The following is a 25,625-nucleotide window of genomic DNA, read 5'->3' on the forward strand; positions in this document are numbered from 1 at the left end:
GAAGATGTTTGTGGTTGTTGGAGGCCAATCATCTCAGTCCCAGGACATCATTGCAGGAGTTCCTCAGAGTAGAGTCCTAACCCCAACCATCTTCAGCTGCTTCATCAATGACCTTGCCTCCATCATAAGGTCAGAGGTGAGGATGTTTGCTGATGATGATTGCACAATGTTCAGCACCATTCACGACTCCTCAGATACTGAAGCAGTCCGTGTAGAAATGCAGCAAGACCTAGACAATATCCAGGCTTGGGCTGATAAGTGGCAAGTAATATTTGTGCCACACAAGTGCCAGACAATGACTATCTCAAACAAGAGAGAATTTAACCATCTCCCCTTGACATTCAATGGCATTACCATCACTGAATCCCCCACTATCAACATCCTGATGGGGTCACCATTGACCAGAAACTGAACTCGACCAGCTACATAAATGTTGTGGCAACAAGAGCAGGTCAGAGGCTGGGAATTCTGCGGTGAGTAACTCACCTCCTGTCACCCCAAAGCCTGTCCACCATCTACAAAGCACAAGTCAGAAGTGTGATGGAATACTCTCCACTTGCCTGGATGGATGCAGCTCCAACAACACTCAAGAAGCTCAACACCATCCAGGACAAAGCAGCCCACTTGACTGGCTCCTCATCCACAACCAAAACTCCCCCCATCACTGATGCACAGTGGCAGCAGTGTGTACCATCTACAAGATGCATCGCAGCAACTCACCAAGGCTCCTTCGACAGCACCTTCCAAACCCGCGATCTCTACCACCTAGAAGGCCAAGGGCAGCAGATGCATGGAATCACCACCGCCTGCAAGTTTCCGTCCAAGCCATACACCATCCTGACTTGGAACTATATTGCTGCTCACTCACTGTTGCTGGGTCAAAATCCTGGGGTTCTCTTCCTAACACCACTGTTGGTGTATCTACTCCCCAAAGACTGCAGCAGTTCAAGAAGGCAGCTCACCACCACCTTCTCAAGGGCAATTAGGGATGGGCAATAAATGCTGGCATAGCCAGTTATGCCCACATCCCCTGAACGAATAAAAAGAAATCCGAGAATTCTGAGGGAAATAACGAATAAATGAACTAATCACGAGCAATTAGCAGAGATTCCTAAAATACAGGCTGTACTTGACCAACCTTATATGAATAATATGTCCTGATATTACATTCTGAGACTCGGTGTCAAAAATGTTTTGATTGGTATCGCTCTTGTTAAGCACCATGGAATGTTTTGTTACGCTTAAAGGTGCTTTATAAATGAAAGTTATTGTTGTAGAGTTCTTTCAAGAAATAACTGGGAAGATACGTTAATCGAAAAGCAGTGGATGTGGTTATATGGATTTTCAAAAATCATTTGATAAGGTGCAAAATTAAGGCAATGTTAATGGCATATGGAATTAATGGGAATGCAACCAAATAGCTGTTTGGAAAGCAGAAAGTAAAGGATAAGAGTAAACAGATGTAAATTAGACTGGACAGATGTGGGGACTAAATGTCCATGGGTATTTCAGTGGACTGCACTCTAACTTTGGCATAGGTCCACCAGAATGGCTGGAAATTAGCTTGCTAGCTGATTGTACCAGGTCCTCTGCAAATTGGGCCAAAAACTCCCACTGCTACATTTGGCCATGTTGCTCCCATTTCTTACCTGAAAATAGGCACAGTGTACACCAATTTTAACTCCAAAACGTTGGAATAAACTGGTGTTGTTTAGATTCGAGGAGGATTGGATGTGGTACACTCCAAGGATTAATATATCTCCACTTTTGAACTCCACACACACACAGACACAGACTCACACACATATTTAGATAGATGATTTGATTTTGAGTATAAGAAACTCAACCTTTATATTTGTGAGGACCTACAAAAAGACCAAGGGGTTCAAATACATAAATCTGTGAAAGTGAGAGAGCAGGGAAATAAAGTCATGAGAAAGCCAGTAGCATTTTGGATTTTATAAATGCAGGCATAGAATGCAAGAGTAAAGAAGCATTGATAAATGTGTGAAAAGGATTAGTTAGACCATAGAGTTAGAGTGCTGAGTACATTCTGTGCCCTGTTATGGAAAGGACATTAAAGCTGTAGAGAATGCACACTGTAGATTTACCAGGATCATGCCAGAGATGGGAAATAATAGTTGTGAGGAGAGACTTGAGATGCAGGGATTCTTTTCACTAGAGCAAAGAAGAATAAAGACAGATTTAATAGAGGTTTTTAAAACAATGAAGGGTTTTAATGCAATAAATAGGAAAGGCCTTTTATCTGGTTGGGGAATCAGTGAAGAGTTGGTATCATTTTAAAATTGGCACCAAGAGAATGAGGAGGGAGGTTTCAAGAATTTTTGTTTTACACAGGGTTCTTGGAGCAAATCATAGAGTGATCAAGGGCAAAAATCATTGCATCTTTTAAGGGAAAATTGGATAAATATTTGAAGTAGCATAAGACACAAGGCTATGAGAAGAGAGTGGGGTTGTGAGATAGGTTTTGGATTCCTCTTGCAAAAACCCAGTATTATATGCCAAATGGTTTCCTTCTGTGCTGTAAATGTCTATCTTACTTTAAGTGGTAAGATTTTAAATGGAGTATGGAACAGAAATACCTTGCTGTACGATACAGTGGTCATTTAAAGGCAGATGCACAAGTAAATACAGACATTAAAAAGGCCATAGGAATCCTTGGTTTTGTATCTAGAGACAAATGGCACAAAAGCAAGGAAATAATGTTGAACTTAGTTGGGCCACAGATGGAATATTGCACAGGATTACAGTCACCCTATGACAGGAAATGTATAAAAAGCAATAAAAAGTGCAGTGAAAGAGCATAAATCTGAGATCCTACTGAATCCTACTGGATCATTTCATTGTGTACTTTATGTGGAGTTAATAATTGTCCAGCAAGTGCAGAGTTTCCTACCTTAAACAATGTGCAGCTGTCAGAATCCAGCAACCACCAATGAAGATTCCCCCACAGTTCAACTTTGTACCTTCATAAACTGCAATTTGCCAAGGAAATTCACCCTTTGGAGATAGAATATTTTAACACAATTAGTTTGTATTCATACAGCAAATCTGGGGAATGAAAGATATAAAATACACCCATTGTTCAAATTAGGCTGTGTTTCAAAGAATAGACAACATCTGTACAAAATAGACAATTCTCAAGCAAGCATAGACATTTCAGACATGAATTTCCATACAGATCTCCCAATCTTCCAATTATGCTAATTTCTCCCAGAATTCTGCCAATCTCACACCCAAATTAAAGTGGGAGATGTGGACAATACCTGCAGAAATTCTTTCCAAAGAGCAATGGATGCACAGAAAGTGAACACAAGCCAACTTACTCTTTTCTAAGACAGTGCTTCCCCTGCGTAGCTACATGTGCCTTTCTTTCACTTGTTCTAGTGTTTTTCCTCGATGCAACCAAGGTGGCTGGCTGCTTATGCTCCGCAAAACATCATAGGAATGATGGCTTTCCTCTCATGGCAGCTCGTTCCTGGCGGGGGCCTGCTGGCTGATGGATTTCTATAGCTTGCTCCTGGGCAATGTGATGTCACCTCCCATTTTTCACTGGTGCAGTTGCTCTGAGAAGGAAGGCCAGAGGCCCGACATGAGCTGCTGTATTGAGAGATGGCAGTAGTGTTATGCTGACTATTCTTGCCCTAAGCTACTGTCTGTGTTTCCTTGGAGATGGAGGCACTGATTGGCCCCTGCTGTTTCTTGTATGCAAATTTCAATGTATCTGTCACCTGTGCCATTGGGGCCTGTAATGAAGGCAAAGCTTCCCTGATGTTAAAGCAAAGGAGAACTCAAGAGTCATATCTGTCAGTTATCACACATTTTTGGAGTCTGAGCTCAGACATTCCTCAAGCATCCTCCTTTTCATGTGAGTTCTGGGTCTCACCTCTCAGAGGTCATAGGCAGTATTCTCCTCATCCTCAGTCATAAGTGGTTGTGGTTATATTACTGGACTAGTAATCCAGAAAGCGTGAGTTCAAATACCATCTTGGCAGTTGGAATTTAATTTTAAAAAGGGCAATCAAACTCTGGGAGGACAAAACCCATACCTCTTCAGGTGTTAGTGCTGTAGTCTCTGTCCTTCAGAAAACAGTATTTGATCTGTTCCCTCTGTTGTCCTGGTAACCTTTTGCAGAGTGGAGGTGAGGTCAGCTGACCTCCTGGATTCCATCTTGAACTTTAAAAAATGGTTGCGTTTGCTGACAACGCAACCACTAGGTGGCGCAGTACTAGCACATGCACAAATGCAGCCTCTTCCACTGAAACATCACCCTCTGCGACTTTCAGGCAGCTGCCAGGATTAAAGATGGCGCTGCTGAATTTATCACAAAAACAAATTCAACCCGAAAATCTCCTCAATGGCTGCCATCGCTGCCTCCATTCCACTCCAATAGTCTCCCGCTCCCTCCTGCCATTGCATTTCTCTTTATCGCACCCTCCTGCATCTGTCTTCTCACCGCTCGCTCGCTGGTCCGCGTTGCTTTCCCTTAGCCACTTGCTCCCTGCTTCCCCCCCTTCAGCCGTTCTCTCCAGACCTCGCACTGCTTCCCCCCCCCCACCCTGCTCACTGGCAACTCGCTCGCTTGCTCCGCGCTTTCCCCATCCCTCCAGAAGCTAGCTCCAGCTAGTGTCTGGAGGGAGTGGGTGGGGAAGCGGGGAGCGAGCGGCAGGAGAGCAAGCTCGCGGGGGGGGAAGCGAGAAGCGGGGTATGATTGGCCCAGGGGAGGGTGAGGGGGGCGGGGGGGGAGTAGTGGCGAGGTCTGGAATGAGCGGCTGAAAGGGGTGGTGGAAGCGGCCAGTGGGGAGGAGGGGGGAGGGAGAAAGCGTCGAGGGCAGGAGCAAATGGCTGAGAGGGGGAAAGCGTGGAGGCCTGGAGTGAGTGGCCCAGGGGTAAAGCGGCCAGTGGGGCGGGAGCGAGTAGCTGAGTGGGGGTAGCGGGGAGTGAGTGGCTGAGGGAGGGAGAATGGAAACCGGTGAGGATGGAGACAGCTTTTGAGGGATGGTGATGCATTGCGTGGTGACATCATATGCGCGCATTCACACTGGCAGGCTGGAAAATGTTCGCACACATTGATGACGTCTGCGATCGCTCTGCTCATGCTCTGCGTTGTCAGGAGTCACTTTATTTAAAAATTACAATCAATAAGACACAATCATGTTACAAGTTCCAGCGTTCATAACAATCGGGAGAGATGCAAAGCAGTTGCCGACTCATTATTACTCATTTTACGCTATTGCACAAAGTCAAATTCTACCCCATATCTTTAAAAAAAGACAGTTAAATGCAATGAAATGAGAATCATTAACTTACCTGTAAAGCCTCAATACCTCCCACAAGCCTTTTAGATCTCTTCAAGGTGCTATTACTTGTGTCTCTGGTAACGTTTGAAATCCCACAGGATATTTTAGCAAGCGATGACTTGAGCAGGCTTCTTTCTAAAGGTAATGTTAAGTGCACATTGTGTTTATCAGCCCTGTAATATACCAAATTCAAGCCAGTCTACACAGTCCATTATTTTCAAGCACTGGGATATGTAAATTGGTCACAGACCCTCAAAACAATGGGGATAATATAGACTTTGTGCAAGAGTGTATAACAGGCAATAGCAAATCAGAGCCCATTTTACATCTCCCCCAATTCGCATTTAATTTCTATTGTGTTGAATTGTACACTGATTTGTTTGTGGGGAAAACTTGGGAACTGAAAATTAACTACCTGCACACAAGATACATCTATATGCAGTTACTGGAAAGCCAAATTAGTTCCTCTCTTATACAAGTTGCACATTTTCCATGTACATGGAGGAAGCTCCACACAGGCAATCAATGTCAGCGAAATGTTGCTGACCTAGGCAGGTGGACTGAGAACTTGCAACAGCTGTTTGCTTGTATTGTCAGTCACCCTCTGCCTCTGCGGGCAGGGAGCAAAACCATTGCTGTCTACAGTGTAAACAACCCCAGGGTACATGAACTGGTGATATTGTAGAACAGCAGAAATGAGCGTCTATGGTTCTGCCACTGGGATAAGGCCACACATTTGTTCTCCTGGTCTCTATCATACAATGAAGTCCAGCAGAGCTACAGAGACCAGTGCAAACAGGATCTGTGTTTCACTGCAAACAAGCACTTCATCAGCAGCACTTCTGAAATAATATTCATCTTTATTTTCGATTTACATGATTACAGTTGTCCTTCATTTATTAACCAACCAATCAGTGGGCACCCCTATAGTTTCTCTGACAGTAACATACCAGAGAAGAAGCTGAAGCCTTTTGTTTCTTCTTTAATTGCCTCTCTCACAATTTCTCCCATCCTCTGTTAATAACCGTAACTCACGTGGTGCAGTGGGATAGATGCCAATTACTCTCTGGTACCTACCAAAAGCCACCATTCTTCATCTGTAAGTCTAGTGAGTCAGCACCATTAAGCTATTCAACTATGGGGAGCGAAATCTATTCCTCACCTAGCATCAATGCACATCCATTCACTTTATGCAGCCAGGATCACTAAAGAATGATCAAGAGTGGGAAACCTAGCTGTTTTCTTCCTCCCTTGCTGAGGTATGCGGAGACCAATTGTAGCAATAGGAATAAAGTATATTTTGGAAATTTTAAAATAATGCTATCTGTGATAAATGAACAGCATAAACTAACAGTCTATCCTGTGCCCTATCTTGTTTATGTCACCAATTCTGCACCAGATAATGGGCTGGATTTTATAAGCTCGCTGCCGATCTCGCAGCAGTTCATTTAAATAACTGGGGTGGGCCACACCCCCATTCCATGGAGGGAGCAGGCACTAACGCCATTTTTAAAGGGCTGTTAGCCCTGCCGGCGTTGCTTAAATTTTTAAAGATACATGACATAAAATTAAATGAATACATTTATTTTGCCCCTCTCCCACTACACCCCCATAACAATTAAATTAATTATTTGCCCATCTCCCCACAAACTATACAAAGTTTAAACTGCAACCCTTCCCACCATCCCCAACACCCATAATGTTAATTTGACCCTGTCCCCATTCGCCAACCCACCCGCACTGATAAACTTACCTCCTTCCCCCTCCCGACCAGTGTTGTGCCTCGTTTCCCCGGGCGGGGACCCAAAGGCACAGGGGTGACTGAAGATCGCAGCAGGCCCGTAAGATCCCAGGTAAGTGTATGTTAATTTATTAATTTTATTCATTTGCATATGTTAATTCAGGTCCTGTTGCCCAGCGGCGGGGGATCCGCCACAGTGCCTCACCGCCACCTGGAGGATCGGGCCGGGCCCTGCCGGCATCGAGGTCCAGGCAGGCTTCATCGGGGGCCATCTTCGGGCCTTCCATGCCACAGATCCCAATGTTGAGGACTCCATAAAATCCAGCGCAATGTGTTTGGCTGAGAAGATTATTATCAGAGTCCATTTTGGTCTCAAGGTGCTGTCTGAATTGTAATCACGTAAATTGAAAATGCAATTGAAAATTATTTCGGAAGAAACAAAGACTTCACATATTTACTGGGGGAAAAAACCACTATCTACACTTACCTGTATGATAATCTGTGATTGGAGTCATTTCTATATAAAAACAAAGGCACAAGAAGTCAATTAATCATAATGACAACCATTACCATTTAATGTTATTAACACCATTACTTCAGGGATTTATAACAGCCACCAAAAAATAAATACACAAGCACAATGACTGCAGTACATACCAATTCCTAAAAAGATGGATATGTTGGAATTACATTTTCAGTTGATTCAATCTTGGCTAATTATAGAGTCATAGAGCCGTACAGCATAGAAACAGGCCCTTCGGCCCACCGCTTCCATGCCAACCACAATGCCTATCTATACTAATCCCACCTGCCTGCATTAATTCCATATACCTCTATGCCTTGCTTATTCAAGTACCTGTCCAGATGCCTCTTAAATGTTGCTACTGTTCCTGCCTCCTCCACCTCTTCAGGCAGCTCATTCCAGATACCCACTATTCTGTGTGTGAAAAATTTACCCCTTTGATCCCCTTTAAACCTCCTCCCTCTCACCTTAAATCTATGCCCTCTAGTTTTAGTCACCTCTACTATGGGAAACAGACTCTGGCTATCTACCCTATCTATGCCTCTCATAATTTTATATACCTCTATCATGTCCCCTCTCAGCCTCCTTCGCTCCAGGGAAAACAGACCCAGCCTATCCAATATCTCTTTATAACTCGAGCCCTCCAAACCAGGCAACATCCTTGTGAATCTTTTCTGCACCCTCTCTAGCTTAATCACATCTTTCCTGTAGTGCAGCGACCAGAACTGCACACAGTACTTCAAGTGCAACCTAACCTACATTATGTACAACTGTAACATGACGTCCCAACTCTTGTACTCAATGCCTCGGCCGATGAAGGCAAACATGTCATACGCCTTCTTCACCACCCTGTCCACATGTGTTGCCACTTTCAGGGAATTATGTACTTGCACCCCAAGGTCTCTGCTCAAGAACACTCCCCAGGGCCCTGCCATTCACTGTCTCTGTCCTGCCCTGGTTTAACTTCCCAAAACTTCACACTTATCTGCGTTAAATTCCATTTGCCACTCCCTTGCCCACTTTCCCAGTTGATCTTTATCCTGTTGTAACCTTAGACAACCTTCTTCACTGTCCACTATACCACCAATTTTGGTGTCATCTGAAAACTTACTAATCATGCCCCTTATATTCACATCCAAGTCATTAATATATATAACAAACAACATAGGGCCCAGCACCGATCCCTGCAGCACACCACTGGTCACTGGCCTCCAATCTGAAAAATAACCCTCCACTACCACCCTCTGCCTCGTATCACCAAGCCAATTTTGTATCCAATTTGCTAGCTCACCCTGGATCCCATGTGTTCGAACCTTCTGGACCAGCCTACCATGCGGGACCTTGTCAAAGGCCTTGCTAAAGTCCATGTAGACAACGTCCATCGCCCTGCCCTCGTCAATCCTTTTGGTCACCTCCTCGAAAAACTCAATTAAATTCGTGACACATGATTTCCCACGCACAAAGCCATTGCTGACTATCCCCAATCAGACCATGCCTTTCCAAATGCATATAAATCCTGTCTCTCAGAATCCCTTCCAATAACTTTCCCACCACAGTTGTAAGGCCTGTAGTTTCCTGGCTTATCCCTGCTGCACTTCTTAAATAAAGGCACAAAATTAGCTATCCTCCGGTCTTCTGGTACCTCACCCGTGGCTAATGATGATACAAAAATCTCTGCCAGGGCCCCAGCAATCTCTTCCCTTGCTTCCCATAGCATCCGAGGATAGACCTGGTCAGGCCCTGGGGATTTATCCACCTTAATGTACTTCAAAACCTCCAACACCTCCTCCTTTGTAATATTGATATGCTCCAGGATATCGCTGTTCCCTTCCTTGAATTCACTAGCTTCCATGACCTTCTCCACGGTAAACACGGATGAGAAATATTCATTTAAGACCTCGCCCATTTCCCGTGGCTCCACACGTGGATTGCCTCACTGATCCTTAAGGGGACCTACTCTCTCCCTTGCTACCCTTTTACTCTTAATATACTTATGGAATCTTTTAGGATTCTCCTTTATCTTATCTGCCAGGGAAATCTCATGGCCCCTTTTCGCCCTCCTAATTTCCTTCAGTGTAGTCCTACATCCCCTATACTCCTCGAGGAACTCACTCGATCCGAGCTGCCTATACCTGACCTATGCCTCCTTCTTTGTCCTGACCAGACCCTCAATATCCCTCGTCAACCAAGGTTCCCTAAACTTGCCAGCCTTGCCCTTCCATCTAACAGGAACATACCGGCCCTGAACTCTTCCTATCTCACTTTTAAAAGCCTCCCACTTGCCAGACGTCCCTTTACCTGTAAACAGCCTCTCCCATTCAACTTTTGAGAGTTCCTGTCTGATGCCATCGAAATTAGCCTTTCCCCAATTTAGGACTTCAACCTGAGGACCAGTCCTATCCTTTTCCATAACTATCTGGAAGCTAATAGAGTTATGGTCACTGGTCTCAAAGTGCTCCCCCACTGACACATCAACCACCTGCCCATCCTCATTTCCTAAGAGGAGGTCGAGTGTAGCCCCTTCTCTAGTAGGGCTATCCACATACTGCTTCAGAAAACTATCCTGGACACTCTTAACAAATTCTTCCCCATCTGATCCATTAGCACTAAGGCAGTCCCAGTCAATATTAGGGAAATTAAAATCACCTGCTATCACAACCCTATAATTCCTACATCTATCTGTGATTTCCCTACATATATGCTCCTCCACTTCCCTCTGACTATTGGGGGGCCTATAGTATAATCCCATCAAAGTGATCATCCCTTTCTTATTGCTAAGTTCTACCCATATGCCTCGCTGGACATTCCCCCCGGGATATCCTCTCCAAGTACTGCCGTGATGTCCTCCCTAATCAATAGTGCAACTCCCCCTCCTCTCTTACCTCCACCTCTGTCACGGCGGAAAGATCGGTACTCCAGAACATTGAGCTGCCAGTCCTGCCCATCCCTCAACCACGTTTCCGTAATAGCTATAATATCACAATCCCATGTACCGATCCATGCTCTGAGTTCATCTGCCTTACCTGTGAGGCTTCTTGCATTAAATAAATGCAGTTTAGCCTACCAGACCTTCCATGCTCCCTGTCCTGCCCCTGCCTGGCTTGCCTACGGGACTTGCTTGCTTTAACCTCTACATTTGCCTCAACTATCTCATCTGAGAGACTACTATTTTGGGTCCCACACCCCTCCAAGACTAGTTTAAACTCTCCCGAGTAGTGTTAGCAAACCTCCTCGCAAGGATCTTGGTCCCCTTCCAGATTAGATGCAACCCGTCCTTCTTGTACAGGTCACCTCTGCACCAGAAGAGATCCCAATGATCCAAGTAGATGAAGCTCTCCTGCCTACACCAGCTCTTCAGCCACGCATTCATTTGCCTAATCCTCCTATTCCTACCCTCACTAGCATGTGGCACAGGGAGTATTCTTGAGATTACAACCCTGGAGGTCCTGCTTTTTAACCTTCTGCCTAACTCCCTATATTCACTTTGCAGGACCTCATCTCTCTTCCTGCCGATGTCGTTAGTACCAATATGGACCACGACCTCTGGCTGCTCACCCTCCCCTTTCAGAATGTCCTGCGGCTGCTCCGAGACATCCTTGACCCGAGCACCAGGGAGGCAACATACCATCCTGGAGTCTCATTTGCGGCCACAGAAACGCCTATCTGCACCCCTTACGATAGAATCCCCTATCACTATAGCTCTTCCAACCCTTTTCCTCCCCTGCTGTGCAGCAGAGACCTCCCTGGTGCCATGAACTTGGCTGTCGCTGCTTTCCCCTGGGGGTTCATCCCCCCCCAACAGTATCTAAAGTGGTATATCTGTTTGAGAGGGGGATGGCCACAGGGGACTCTTGCACTACCTGCCTGCGCCTACTGCTCCATCTGGTGGTCACCCATCTCTTTTCTGCCTGTGCAGCCATTACCTGCGGTGTGACCACCTCACTAAATGTGCTATCCATGACTTCCTCAGCATCGCGGATGCTCCACAGTGAATCCACCCGCAGCTCCAGCTCCGTAATGCGGGTAGCCAGTAGCTGCAGATGGATACACTTCCTGCACACATGGACATCAGGGACACTGGAAGCGTCCCTGATTTCCCACATAGCGCAGGAGGAGCATATCACGGGGCTGAGCTCTCCTGTCATGACTTACCCTTAGGTTAATTAGTTACTCCCTTAATTAAAAAATACTAATTATACTAGGGGCCTTGTTCTACTCACTTCAACCTAAAGGCCTTAAAAAAAACACTTTAGTAGTATTCAACTTATCACAAGAGGTTTTATTTTCAACAAAAAACAACTTACCGCTTATTTTTTAAAGATATTCTAACAGCTCTACTCACCAGACAATCACCTTGCAGCTCTCCTGTGATGTCACTGTTGGCATTTTTTTTCAAAACTCAGGCGCGCTTTCGCTGCTCTTTTTAAACACCGCTGGTCTCACTCAATTAATTAATATATTTAGATACCACTAAAAAGAAATTACATGAATGGAAGACTCCAAAGTTGGTCATCGTATGAGTTACTGTAAATACTTGAAAGAAATTAGATCAACATGTCTACAAGCATCAATGTGTTGATGTGTTTATCAAAGTATTAGAGGTATGCCCAGATATGTACAGTTTTATCTAAGGAAGTATATACTAGAGGGAGTGCAACAGAGGATCACCAGGCTAACCCCTGGAATGGCGGAATTGTCTTATGAGGAGAGATTGAGGAAACTGGGCCTGTATTCTCTAGAGTTTCAAAGGGATGGATTTTGCCACCGGCGGACGGGAATTCGCCACAGACGTAAAAGTCAGTGGCGAACCCGCTTCGGCCTAGTCCGGGGACCCGACGCGCATTTTATGGGTCCCCGGGTTTAATTGTCCCGAAGTGGGACTTTCACCTGCCTGAGGGAGGAGGTCCTACCTCAGTGAGCTGCCGGCCAATTAGCGGGCTGGCAGCTCTTAGTCCCAGCAGCGCCACCGGGAGTGGTGGCCACTGCTGGGACTGCGGCCCAGCCGACCGAGGAGGATGCCGTGGAACCGGGATCCAAGGGTAGGTTTTCAATGCCTCGTTGAGGGAATCGGGTGTGCCCTGGCAAAGCAAAAGTGGTCACTTGGGGGGAAATTGTGGGGGGGGTGTCTTGGGTCCTGGGGTGAGTTGGGGAGGTGGGGGCGGCCCTCAATCGGGCACCCTGTGCCCGACTGCCATGGCATCCACCTCCCTGGCGCGCGGAAAGGCTGGCAGCTATCGCTGAGCTGCCTTTCATGTCCCCAGCATGCCTGCTTGCCGCAGGTAAAATACCCGTGGAGGCGGGCGAGAGCCTTTAAGTGGCCTTGATTGGCCTCAGGTGGGCAGGCTGTTCCCTCCCCCACTTCCGCGCCCAACCGCCGTAAAGTTGGCCGGAGGCAGGTATGAACAAAAGAAGAAAGAACAAAGAACAAACAAAGAACAAAGAACAGTACAGCACAGGAACAGGCCATTCGGCCCTCCAAGCCTGCGCCGATCTTGATGCCTGCCTAAACTAAAACCTTCTGCACTTCCGGAAAGAACAAAGAACAGTACAGTATGGGGCAGGAGGGCCTCCTGGAGTCTCCCGCTCAATTTTATGCCACCCCACACCACCATCCAACCCGCTGGGGCGGTGTAAAATTCAGCCCAAAGAATGAGGGGCGATCTCATTGAAACTTACAAAATTCTTACAGGGCGTGACAGGATGGATGTAGATAGAGTGTTTCCTCTGGCTGGTGAGTCTAGAACCAGGGGACACAGTCTCAGAATAATGGGTAGGCCATTTAAGACTGAGATGAGGAGGAATTTCTTCACTCAGAGGGTGGTGAATCTTTGGAATTCTCTACCCCAGAGGGTTGTGGAAGCTCAGTCATTGAGCATGTTCAAGACAGAAATCGATAGATATCTGGATACCAATGACATCAAGGGATATGGGGATAGTGTGGGAAAGTGGCGCTGAGGCTGATGATCAGCCATGATCTAATTGAATGGCAGAGCAGGCTTGACAGACTGAATGACCTACTCCTGCTCCTATGTTCCAATGTTCCTATCTCATGTTTTGAGAGAATAGTAATGGTTTGGAGAAATATGTTGAATGGAATAGAAACTGTACAGACCTCGAATTACATCTTTGAAATATATTTCTGTAATCTCCTCCAACCCTACAATGTACTGGTAACTCTGCGGTGGCCAGTTCTGGAATCTGTGCATCCTTGATTTCCATTGTCCCACCTCCCTAAATCTCTGCGCTTCTCTATCTCTCTCTTCTACAATAAGACGCTCCTTAAAACTTACTTTATTGACCAGGTCTTTGCTGTCAAATTTTGTCTGATAATACTCCTCTGAAATGTCCAACTGGTCTATACCAGTGTTTCTGGACCACACTGGGCTCCTTCCACCCTATTTCATCTAATCTTATCCATATATCCCTCTATTCCTTTCACCCTCCTGCACTTATCTAGCTTCCCCTTAAATGCATCAATATTATTTGCCTCAACTGTTCCTTGTGGTAGCGTGTTTCACATTCAAACCACTTTTTAGGTAAAGAAGTTTCTCCTGAATTCCCTATTGGGTTTATTAGTGATTATCTTATATTGATGACCTCTAGTTTTTGATTGCCACAGAAGTGGTAACATTTTCTCTACGTCTACCTTACCTAAACCTTTCATTTTCTTAAAGATCTCTATCAAGTCACCTCTCAGCCTTCTCTTTTATAGTGAAACGTGCCCTAGTCTGTTCAGTTTTTCCCGAAAAGTATATTGTCTCAGTTCTGGTATCATCCTTCTGAATCTTTTTGCACCTTTTCTATCCTTTAGATAATATAGAGAACAGAACTGTGCTCAGTACTCCAAATATGGTCTAACCAAGGTGCAATGCAAGTTAACATAACTGCTCTGATTTTCAGTTGTATCTCTCTGGAAATGAACCCCGGTGCTTGGTTTGCTTTTTATGACCTTATTGTCCTCTTTCACTACATCTAGTGATTTGTGTATCTGAACCCTTTTATTTCTTTTATTTCTGTACCCCATTCAAATGCTTATTATCCAAGCAGTACGTCACCTTCTTATCTTCCGACCAAAATGTACCATTGCTTTTGTTGTTAAGGCAACTCCAGAAACCACTGCAGTGGAGTCCCCATGGCAGAGGCTCCTGTACCAATCTTTGCATGTCTCATGTAGCTATATAGGCCTTGGGATAAACCTCCTCGGAAGGTGTTGCCAATCAAATCATTACATGAAGCCAGTACAGGGATTTTAATAATATCATTGATGTCATGGGGTCGATTTGCCTTCAGATTAGTGGGCACATTTACATGAAAGTCCAGGAACTTAGACAGGCTTGAGCTGACAATGAATGATGTTACTGTCCCTCCTAATGATAAAATATCCACATCATTCTCCTGCTATGATTGACTGAAAATGCAGTCTGAATCTGGACCATCTCAGCCCAGTGCTCACAGAGGTAGAGTGAAGGAGCCTCTCATAGACCTGCAGCTGCCACCTCACAGAGAGCAGCAAAAAAGAAGTGTAGTAATAGGTAAAACAGCACAACACACACAGAGTCTCAAGAAGAGGAAGCAGCGGCAGAAACTAGGTTAAGAGACACATCACATTTTCAATAATAAAGTATGTTGGCACTGGATTTGCAGCATTTCCAGATGGTTTTGTTTATATGGCTGTGGAAGACAAGGGAGCAGGCTGCCTCTACCTCTTCCTCAGCCATAGGGGAGCACCCCGTAGAAATGGACGGGAATGCAAGGTGCACGTTGTTATTTGCACTTTATGGGTCACCTGGGTGATGTTTACTCAATTTGTCTTTTCATTGAATTTTCCTATAAAAATAATTGCTTATGCTTTCAATCAGACTTGTGTGTTATTACTGCTAGATGTCAATAGGGAAATGGAGTTTAGGAGGGGTGGGTGTGGCTGAGGGGGCCTGGGCTTGCTGTGGTGTCATGGTCTGTGATGTGGGATAAGGTTGGTGGTGGAGACCCAATTCTCGATGATTTTGGATGGCAATGGGATTCTTCATGTGTGTGTCCTTTATGGATGATTTCTCTCTCTGATGGTAGGTAAGTTACAGAATCATCTGTCATAAGAGCTGAGAGGTGCTCAAGTGAAACATTGGTGAACAGCATGCTCCTTGTGTCCATGCCAGCCTGCCAACCTTTGTGAGGCCTGGGATGGCCTCAGAGGCCATCCTACAATGCCTGGGCACCAGACACCTCTGGAACACCCCATTCATCCTTCTATTCCTCTTCTTCTTCCTTTCTGTCCTCCTCCGAGCACCGAGTGGTCAAGGCAACGGAAGCACCTCTTGAAGATGCCAATGTCCAACACAGCTTCGTATTAGGAGATGGCTCTGGTTGTAATACTTCTCGGTATCCATGTCTGGGTGCCAGATGGGCATCAGGAGCCACCTTCACCCTTATCCCCTAAAAGCCACCCACGGATTTGGGATGTTGGCCTGAAGGTGCGGCACCTGGGACTCCCGAATGATAAAGGAATCATGACAGCTGGATGGGAACTGAGCGCAGACCTGCAAGATTTGTTTCCTGTGGTCACAGACCAGCTGGACGTTCAGTGAGTGGAAGCCATTTCTGTTGAGGAATCTGACTGGCTGGTCTGTCAGTGCCTTGATGGATATGTGGGTATAATCAATGGGCGGCACAGTGGCGCAGTGGTTAGCACCGCAGCCTCACAGCCCCAGCGACCCGGGTTCAGTTCTGGGTACTGCCTGTGCGGAGTTTGCAAGTTCTCCCTGTGACCGCGTGGGTTTTCGCCGGGTGCTCCAGTTTCCTCCCACAGCCAAAGACTTGCAGGTTGATAGGTAAATTGGCCGTTGTAAATTGCCCCTAGTGTAGGAAGGTGGTAGGGGCATTGAGGGCATTGAGGGAAAGTGGGGATGTAAGAGGGTAATAGGATTAGTATAAATGGGTGATTGATGGCCGGCACAGACTAGGTGGGCTGGACGGCCTGTTTCAGTGCTGTATCTCTGAATAATTAATAAATAAATGAACCCCTACACCTGAGGGAAACCATTGATGGTGGCAAAGCCCAATGCCCATCGGTCTTAAAATGGGTAGTACCCCACCCTCCGGAATAGGGTATCTGTGACTTCCTCGATGGTGTGATGAGTTGCCGACTGCGAGATGTCACCCAGGTCCACAGGTGGCCCTTGGAGCCACCCGGATGCATAAAAATTCAGGGTGACGGTGACCTTGATGGCTGCAGGTAGAAGACTGCCATATGTGAGGGGGAGGGGGGGTCGCAAGAAATCAGGTCATTGAGGATCACACCACAAATGTTCAACACCACCTCCCTGGATAGATGCAGCCTCCTACGGCACTGGCGCTCTGTCATTTGCAGGTAGCTGACTCTTGGGTAGTGCCTTCTGCTCCTTGCAGCCCCTCACTGTGCTCCTCTGGCCTCCTCCTGACCAGGAGGATGCATCTGCTGAAGCACCTCCTTGCAACTCTGTCCAATGTCAGCTCAATGCCCTCAGCTGGTGCTCGTACATTCACCAGGACTTCTGCTGTCAGCAGCCTCATGTCCCTCTCAAAAGTCCTACCACTCAATGCTCACAAATGCAAGCCCCTCAGCTCCAGCAATGCCAACTCTGTGACACTGGTTGAGCAGCTGAGCATTATGCGCTTGGTTGCGATCAGGTAAGGAGGGATCAAAGGGCTCCCCTATTTTCCCTCTGCTTGTTTGACCGCAACAGATTTATTTCTTTCTGAAGTGGATATACTTGCCAATTCAGTGAGTTTTTAACTGTTTATATGCTATGACCATAAAAAAAAGCCAATTTAACAGGTTTTCTCGGGTTTAACAAAGAAAGAAGTTCTCTGCACCCGCTGATGAAACTGATATGAGCAAGACGAGCAGCGTGAAGCAGAAATGTTAAGATTGTTCATATGGTTATTATTTATATTTATATACTTACACATTCTGATCGGGCTAACGGCACTTTAAATGGGTCATGAAATCAACTGTATAAGTAACGCCTTAATTCAACGTGTGAATTCCTGGATGTTTTATCAAATGAACTCAAACGAATGAAGGTTGTGGTGCACCTGAATTTTTAATCGGGTTTATTGGAGTTAAGAGACCATAGGATTGAATGGGACGGCACTGTCTCGTTAGATGTTTTTTATCTTAAATTTCTGATGTTTATTGTACTTATGAACTATCAACTATCACCAGTAATCTGTCTCGAGATGCAGAAATCAACAAGCGCATGGGAAAGGCTTCCACTGCTATGTCCAGACTGGCCAAGAGAGTGTGGGAAAATGGCGCACTGACACGGAACACAAAAGTCCGAGTGTATCAAGCCTGTGTCCTCAGTACCTTGCTCTATGGCAGCGAAGCCTGGACAACGTATGTCAGCCAAGAGCGACGTCTCAATTCATTCCATCTTCGCTGCCTCCGGAGAATACTTGGCATCAGGTGGCAGGATCGTATCTCCAACACAGAAGTCCTCGAGGCGGCCAACATCCCCAGCTTATACACACTACTGAGTCAGCGGCGCTTGAGATGGCTTGGCCATGTGAGCCGCATGGAAGATGGCAGGATCCCCAAAGACACATTGTACAGCGAGCTCGCCACTGGTATCAGACCCACCGGCCGTCCATGTCTCCGCTTTAAAGACGTCTGCAAACGCGACATGAAATCCTGTGACATTGATCACAAGTCGTGGGAGTCAGTTGCCAGTGTTCCCCAGAGCTGGCGGGCAGCCATAAAGGCGGGGCTAAAGTGTGGCGAGTCGAAGAGACTTAGTAGTTGGCAGGAAAAAAGACAGAGGTGCAAGGGGAGAGCCAACTGTGTAACAGCCCCGACAAACAAATTTTTCTGCAGCACCTGTGGAAGAGCCTGTCACTCTAGAATTGCCCTTTATAGCCACTCCAGGCACTGCTCCACACACCACTGACCACCTCCAGGCGCTTACCCATTGTCTCTCGAGATAGTGAGGCCAAAGAAAAAAAATATTGTACATAAACTGATCTAAGTAAAAATAATAAAATACACTCCAACTTTCACACACACACACACACAAACACAAATAGGTTACAGAGTGAGGAAGGGTAGATTGGTCGAATTAGAGACCAGAGAAATAAAAGAAGTCTGTGGAGGTTGGGAAGTCTGCTGGCTTCAAGTTGAATTTGGTGTCCTGAGGCTTCTGGTTTGAAGACCTGGATGCTGATTCAGTAGTTCTCCAGGAAACAGCAATGTGGCTGAATTCCTTTGAGGGAGATTCCTGTCTGTTCTTTCTGGAAGGTTCTAAACTCTCAATAGCTCCCCCTGTCAGGCTTTGGTAAGTAAGCACAGTCAGCAGACAGATTTCAAAGCTTGCAAGGTTTGAGTGGTTTGTCTCCAACATTTTAATATTCAGGTTTCCAGCTGGTGGATTAAAAAATCATCCTTCGACCTGCACATTTTCATGACTGCTGCTTCTTAACTTTGTTGACCAGTGCATCCATTAGCCCTCATGGCTGCCTGCTGTGTTCATGACAGCTGCACCCTGACGTGTCTGAGGCACTGTGTTTTCCCCTTGCTTCCTAATTGAAACTTTCAAACTGCTCCTCTGAAGCCTTTTAAAGAGCTCAGCAATGAGCTCAAGAACCACTTAATTGGAGGCATGCAGATTTCCAGCTCCCCTGTCCCACCCTCCCTTTGAAAATCGTGTCATGTTCTGGAGGTGTCAGACTCAGTGACGCCTTCCGGGAAATCGATCTTCAATGCATGCCCACACCAGCACTCACCCCCCTTGAGCAATTGAAAATGAAGCCCCAAGTTTTGGAGTCTGCACATGCACAGTAAAACAGGGAAAACCAGAAGTTGTTTTCAATGATTCTATGCTTCTCCATAGGGTACACTGCTGAAATATCCTCAGACTACAGTCAATAAGAAATTACTGAACTGACAAGAACTTGCCCTTTTACTCTATTAGTCTTGCTGTAAAACCCTCGAAGAAGTTGCACTTTGTTGAATGAAATGTAACTGACTTTTCAACAACGTACTGAGTTCCGAATTACTGCTGAAAATCCTTTCTGGCCTTCAAAAACTAATTTTATATTGGTGGAATGTCAACTTTTTCCATCATGATGCTCAGTTTGGGTTCTACCAGGTCAGCTCCAGACCTTATTACAGCCTTGGTCCAAACATGAACAAAAGAGCTGAATTCAAGACGTGAGTTGAGAGTGACTGCCTTTGACTTCAGGGCAGCATTTGATTGAGAGTGACACCAAGGAGCCCTAACAAAATTAAAGTCAATGGGAATAAGGGTAAATTCTCCACAGTTTGGAGAAAGGAAGATGATTATGGTTGTTGGGGGCCAATCATCTGAGCCCTATGACATCACTTCAGAAGCTCCTCAGAGCAATGTCCTAGGCCCAATCATCTTCAGCCACTTCATCAATGCCCTTCACTCCATTATAAGGTCAGAAGAGGGGATATTCATTCATGAGTGCGCAGTGTTCAGTACCATTTGCAACTCCTCAGATACTGAAGCTGTCCGTGCCAATATGTAGCAAGATCTGGACAACATTCAGCTTGGGCTAATCAGTGGCAAGTAACATTCACACCACACAAGTGCCAGGCAATGACCATCTCCAATAAGAGAGAATCTAACCATCTCCCCTTAACATTCAATGGCATTACCATCGTTGAATCCCCCACTATCAACATCCTGGGGGTTTACATTGACCAGAAACTTAACCATATGAATACTGTGGTTAGAGGTGCAAGTCAGAGGCTGGGAATTCTGTGGCTAGTAACTCACCTCCTGATTCCCCCAAAGCCTGTATACCATCTACAGGACACAATTCAGGAGTGTGATGGAATACTCTCCACTTACCTGGAAGAATGCAGCTCCAATAACCCTCAAGAAGCTCGACACCCCATCCACCACCTTAAATATTCATTCCCTCCACTGCCGGTGCATAGTGGTCGCAGTGTGTCCCATCTACAAGATGCACAGCAATAATTTGCCAAGACTCCTTCGGCAATACCTTCCAAACCCATAACCTCTACCACCTATATGGACAAGGGTAGCAGATGCATGGAAGTACCACCATCTGCAGGTTCCCCTCCAAGCCACACACCATCCTGACTTGGAACTATATCGCCATTCCTTCAATGTCATTGGGTCAAAATCCTGGAACTCCCTCCCAACAGCACTGTGGGTGTACTTACACCAAATGGACTGCAGCAGCTCAAGAAGGCAGCTCATCACCTCCAATTAGAGCAACACTGATGTCATCAAGCAGAGTAGGCAGCCAATTACATTGAAAAATTCTCAGAGACAGCAAACCAGGAAGTAAAACACACTGGTTATCCTTTACTTTCGATTAAACTTTACAGAGCAAGAAATAACTGATTGGGACATACACATGGGATTTAGATAGCAGCTGAAATATCTTAAACTTAAAATAATTTTTTTAAAATGTGACATCTTAAAGATGAAAAATTTAAAGTTATTACTGTTGGTATGCTGTAGATCTCCAGGTCAGCATAAAGATGGAAATTGTTCACTCTATGAAGAGATAGGAAGTGTATGTGAGAGATGGGGCAATAAATACTGGACTTACCAGCGACGCCCACATCCCAAGAATGAATAAAGATAAAATGTCTACATTTTTTAAAAAATTATTTTTTAGTTTTTAAAATGACTGTTCAGTCTATGCTGTTCCGATATTAGAGAACAACAGTACTTGGCTTTTTCACTTAACTCTCACATAACTTCACCACACGCCTTGGCAATATTTTCCTGCACATACAGAATTATTACCTCGCAGTCACCATCTGTGGCTGGAAGGCAGCAGAACATGGCACTAGGCCAGTGAAGAAGAATTTCACTGCTTCAGATCTCTACATCCTCTTGGAAGGCATTGAAGGCAGGATGAACAGAGCCCTGGGTGTGGGTGCCACCAGGTCTCCCAGAATTATTCCTTGGTCATCAGGATGGAGGTGTAATTGGCATTCAATGCCAACTGCCTCACCCCAGGACTGCAGAGCAATGCCACACCTTCAGCAGGACAGGCAAGGTACCACACTGAAGCTTTTCCTTTTTGTCCACACTGAGCACCAAAACACACTTCACCCTCTTAAAGCAACACTTCCGCAACTAATCCTTCACAATGCTTTCTGGTTGAAGAGGTTCCAAATCAGGATCTTGCACCATGGCCACGCAGCTCACTTCACAGCAATTAGTTGGGTGTGCATAACCCTAAAACCCCTTCCTGCACATCAACAGTCTCATACCCTTGATCTTGTACTTCACCTCCTTCATGCCATTTGGCACACATTACTTATGAAGGGGTTAAAAAGAAACAAGTTGGGTTTTAGAAAAGCATCTCAGCAGAATTTAACAGTCAGGTTGAGAAAAGAAACAAACATGCTGCTAGGGTAAAGGACAAGATTAGGGAGCGAAGGTTGGAGCCAGGGCCTCAAGGCAACTGTTTCCGTGGAATGTCGGGGTAATGGGAAACAAAGAGATAATAAGCTCAGGATGGAGCCATCTGGTATGTGTATTGATAAGGCTGAGGATGTGTGTTCATTGGAATGTGTAATCAATCATCCATTGTTTGAACACATTGTATGATAAGAATGGTATATAAGTTCGTGCTCCTGAATGGAAAGTTAGAGTATTACCCGGAATACCCGAGGTGGTATCTCTCCCTGCGTATGCTTGAATAAACGATTACACAACCTGTTCCTGAGTCTCCTCGTATGGTGATTGAGTTGTCCCACAACAGTTTGGTGTAGTCGGAAGGATACTTGCATCGTACCATCAGAGCGGCACTGCAAATGGGTGAGTATATTTATTTACCACCCATAGTTAGGGCAATAAGCTTACCCGAGTGAAGGTCTGGTCGAGTATTCAAAGAATCTGAAGGAGGACTCAGGACGGGAGGTGCCGGGTAAGGAGGCAGAACCACGCTGGCGGGACAGTAAGTCCGAAGCTGCGCAGTGGTCAGAACCGCTTACCGTAAGGTATACCAAACGTGAAGCCGCGCTGGTCCGGAGAGACAAAGGGGGATAAGGGACCGCGCTGGGTGACGTCAGGAAGCTAGCAAAATGTCAGATAAGAAGTTGAGTTTGGAAATGTTTTCCGACTGGGGCCCGCATGACAGAGCAACATAAAAAGACTATGTTTTTAGTGAAATTTCAAGTGAGTACAAACAAGTTACTGTGTCTTTGTTCAAGCCTGCATGAATGTGTACTGTGGAGCTGAGTCGTTAACCCTTTGTTGCCCAGCTTTAATGCTGAAAGCATGACTCTGTTACTTGTTCTATTTTTATACATATATTTTTGTGGGAACCTTGAGTCACGTTTTGGGCGCGAACTAGTTGAACCTAGTGTGTGTTCCTTAGGATCGGGACAGGGAATTTAACACAGATTTTGGTACTTTGAATTCATAACCCATTACAGGAATCAAGTTTCTCAGTCTGGAATTGAATAAATGTGAAAGTGACTGTTGAGTGTGTTCATTTCAATTTAAGATTGTGCACACAGGAATGGGATATAAAATTGAATTATATTTTAAATCAAAGTTTTATTTTTATTTTAAAGGTTGGTTTTGCAACTTGAAAAGGCAATGAACAATTTTCTAAGAGATAAGCTTCAGCCTTGAACGTCTGAGGATGTCTGACAGAAATCAAATTTGTAGTTTTAAAACATTGCTTTAATTGGACCAAAGGTTAAAATCTGTTCTTTTTTTTGCAGTTTAAGTTTAGGACATATGTTATTGACTGTTTTTCAGTAGTGAATGTCAGGAATTGGATATTGCTTTCAGGGAGAGAAGAACCAACAAAGGAGATATGGGAAAGATAGGACTATTTAAAGTTTGTGTAAGAAGCTGGTGTTAAACTTCTTTGTTTTAAGAATGTTAAATAACTTTTCTTTCATTTTTGGGTTTTGTTACAGTCATTTGAAAAGACACCTGAAGAAAGAAAAAAAAATGACATAATGTACCTTTTCTTAAAAAAATGCACGTGCTATTCTGTTCAATTAAGTTTATACTATTAAGGTTAACTAACCTGTTACATTGTGGTGGCCACAATAAACTTTCAAGTTTATTTTGTCAAGTTCAGGGAGTCTTTAATTACAAAAGATGCTAAAAGTTTGGAAACAATTGGAGTTTAATCTAAAATGCTGTCTTCCCTAATGGAGAATGCTTTCCTTTGAAGGTGATAATGTTACTAAAGATTTTGTTGTTTTAAACCCTAAGGATACCAAAAGAATTGGAAAAAAGCAGTTTAAAATGGAGCTTCGTTCCTTTTCAATCGGGAAAGTTTTTTCTAAAAGTTACGTAAAGTGACGCATCTGAGAATGTTTGGCTGCGCCCCCTGGAGACAAGCAAAGAAATTAACCTGCTGCAGCTTGGACATTATTAAATTTTAAATTTCTAAATTGACATGTAATTGGACAAATTAACCCATTGGGCTCAGGGGCAGAGCCACAATTGATTCTTTGTGTTTTTTAAGCCTGTTTCAGTGCTGTACCTATAAATAAATAAAATAAATAAATAATCCTCAGACAGGGATAATTGATCCAGAGCAGACAGCTTGGTGCAGGTCAAACCCTGACATGGACAGTTCAGGATTTGGTTGTAGTACTTGAGAGTTACGTATGGACCATTAATGAACTAACTGGCGAGGGGCATAACATCTCAGAGGATGCGGTTAGGAATGATGTCTGCAGCACTTATGGATCTTGAGTGCTTGAACAGACTCAGGAGAGCTTAAGACAGCTCCACAAGGGTGAAGTTCTCCTGTAGATATCAAGCATCCATTTATCTAGCTTGTGCCATCACCAGAACCAGGACCTGACTGGTTGCCAGCTCAGAGGTTTAACATGTGTGTATAAAACTGATGAGAAATGTATTGTCAATAACAGCTGATTGATAGGAGTGCTCTTGGCAATCCCAGTTAAAACCAGAATCAATACACAGTAAAACCTTATACAAAGTAGAGAACATTGGGGTAATAAGGGAAGATTATTACGTAAGATATCATAGAATACTGTGATACGCTGTAGAAATAGAGGGGGAAATGATAGGTACTACTTTAGATAGATGTAGTATAGGAGCCTCTGCTGTGGTGTATCCACGTCCAATATGTATAACTGAAGAGGCTAAATGTGAATTTAACACAACAGTCAATTGTATAATGGAAGCTATATGGGAAGTAATGGAACTGACCCACGTTGCATATGTGGGAAAAGGGAGATATTGTCTGACTATGACACAACGAGAATACACAACTGATCTTGTCCAATAACTAATCACATGGTGTGTCTACATCCACAGGTACCAGTGAGGGTGGGCAAGGTAGAGCTGGTGGAAATATATAGACAAGAAACAGTCAACCTGCAGGTCACCGAGAGCATAAAAGAAAGCCTCACACAGTACTTGAGACAGTTCTCATACTCTATCCCACCACAGCCCACACACCTCACAGGCATTCGTGAGGGGTTACAGCAGGTACATAGGGTGATTTATACATTATAACAACAAACTAAGGCGCTGGAAGAAGAGGTCGAACAGATCGATGATACCACATGTTGGAAGGATCTATGGAATTGGGGTTTGAACATACAGATACCCCCCATACTATCACTTTGGAGGACAAATTGATGCACAATGCCAACCAAAGGAAGGCCATGACAGGAGTATCTCCACCTTTAAACTCATTATCACTTTGAGGACTAGGCCATGAAGTTCATGAGGAGGCACTGAGTTCCTGCCAGGGGAGATGGTGAGGTCAACATCATCTTTCCAGTGCCAGGTTGCTGACAGAGCACCTGCAATGGCACATCCTTGTGAAGCATCACATAGGGACAACCATCCAACCCCCTTCTCTATCTTCTTATGCCCAAGGCTGTGCTGCTGATTCATTCTTACCATCTACTCCCCTTTCCTGCAAATCTACCACAGCAACAGGGAGGGCACAAGGGGAGGAAATTGTTGTGAAGAGGATGATAAGGGTCAAACCACCCATGTGTTACTGTTGTGTGATACTGCCATCTCTCAGGACAGCAGG

General features: G+C 45.0%; 1 protein-coding gene across 2 annotated transcripts in view; it reads right to left on the reverse strand.

The window, feature by feature from the left end:
- The window catches only part of cfi (complement factor I), a 133,571-nt gene that overhangs the window by 31,823 nt on the left and 76,123 nt on the right, over positions 1-25,625 (reverse strand). For both annotated transcript variants that reach the window (XM_068040496.1, XM_068040486.1), the window contains 3 exons: positions 7,551-7,580; positions 5,333-5,457; positions 2,918-3,021 (listed from right to left, as the gene is read on the reverse strand). In XM_068040496.1, the coding sequence (XP_067896597.1) occupies positions 2,918-3,021; positions 5,333-5,457; positions 7,551-7,580 (259 nt within the window). The remainder of the gene's footprint in view (positions 1-2,917; positions 3,022-5,332; positions 5,458-7,550; positions 7,581-25,625) is intronic.

Source organism: Heterodontus francisci, chromosome 1 (genome assembly GCF_036365525.1).
Source record: "Heterodontus francisci isolate sHetFra1 chromosome 1, sHetFra1.hap1, whole genome shotgun sequence".
In the NCBI taxonomy this organism is placed as follows: domain Eukaryota; kingdom Metazoa; phylum Chordata; class Chondrichthyes; order Heterodontiformes; family Heterodontidae; genus Heterodontus; species Heterodontus francisci.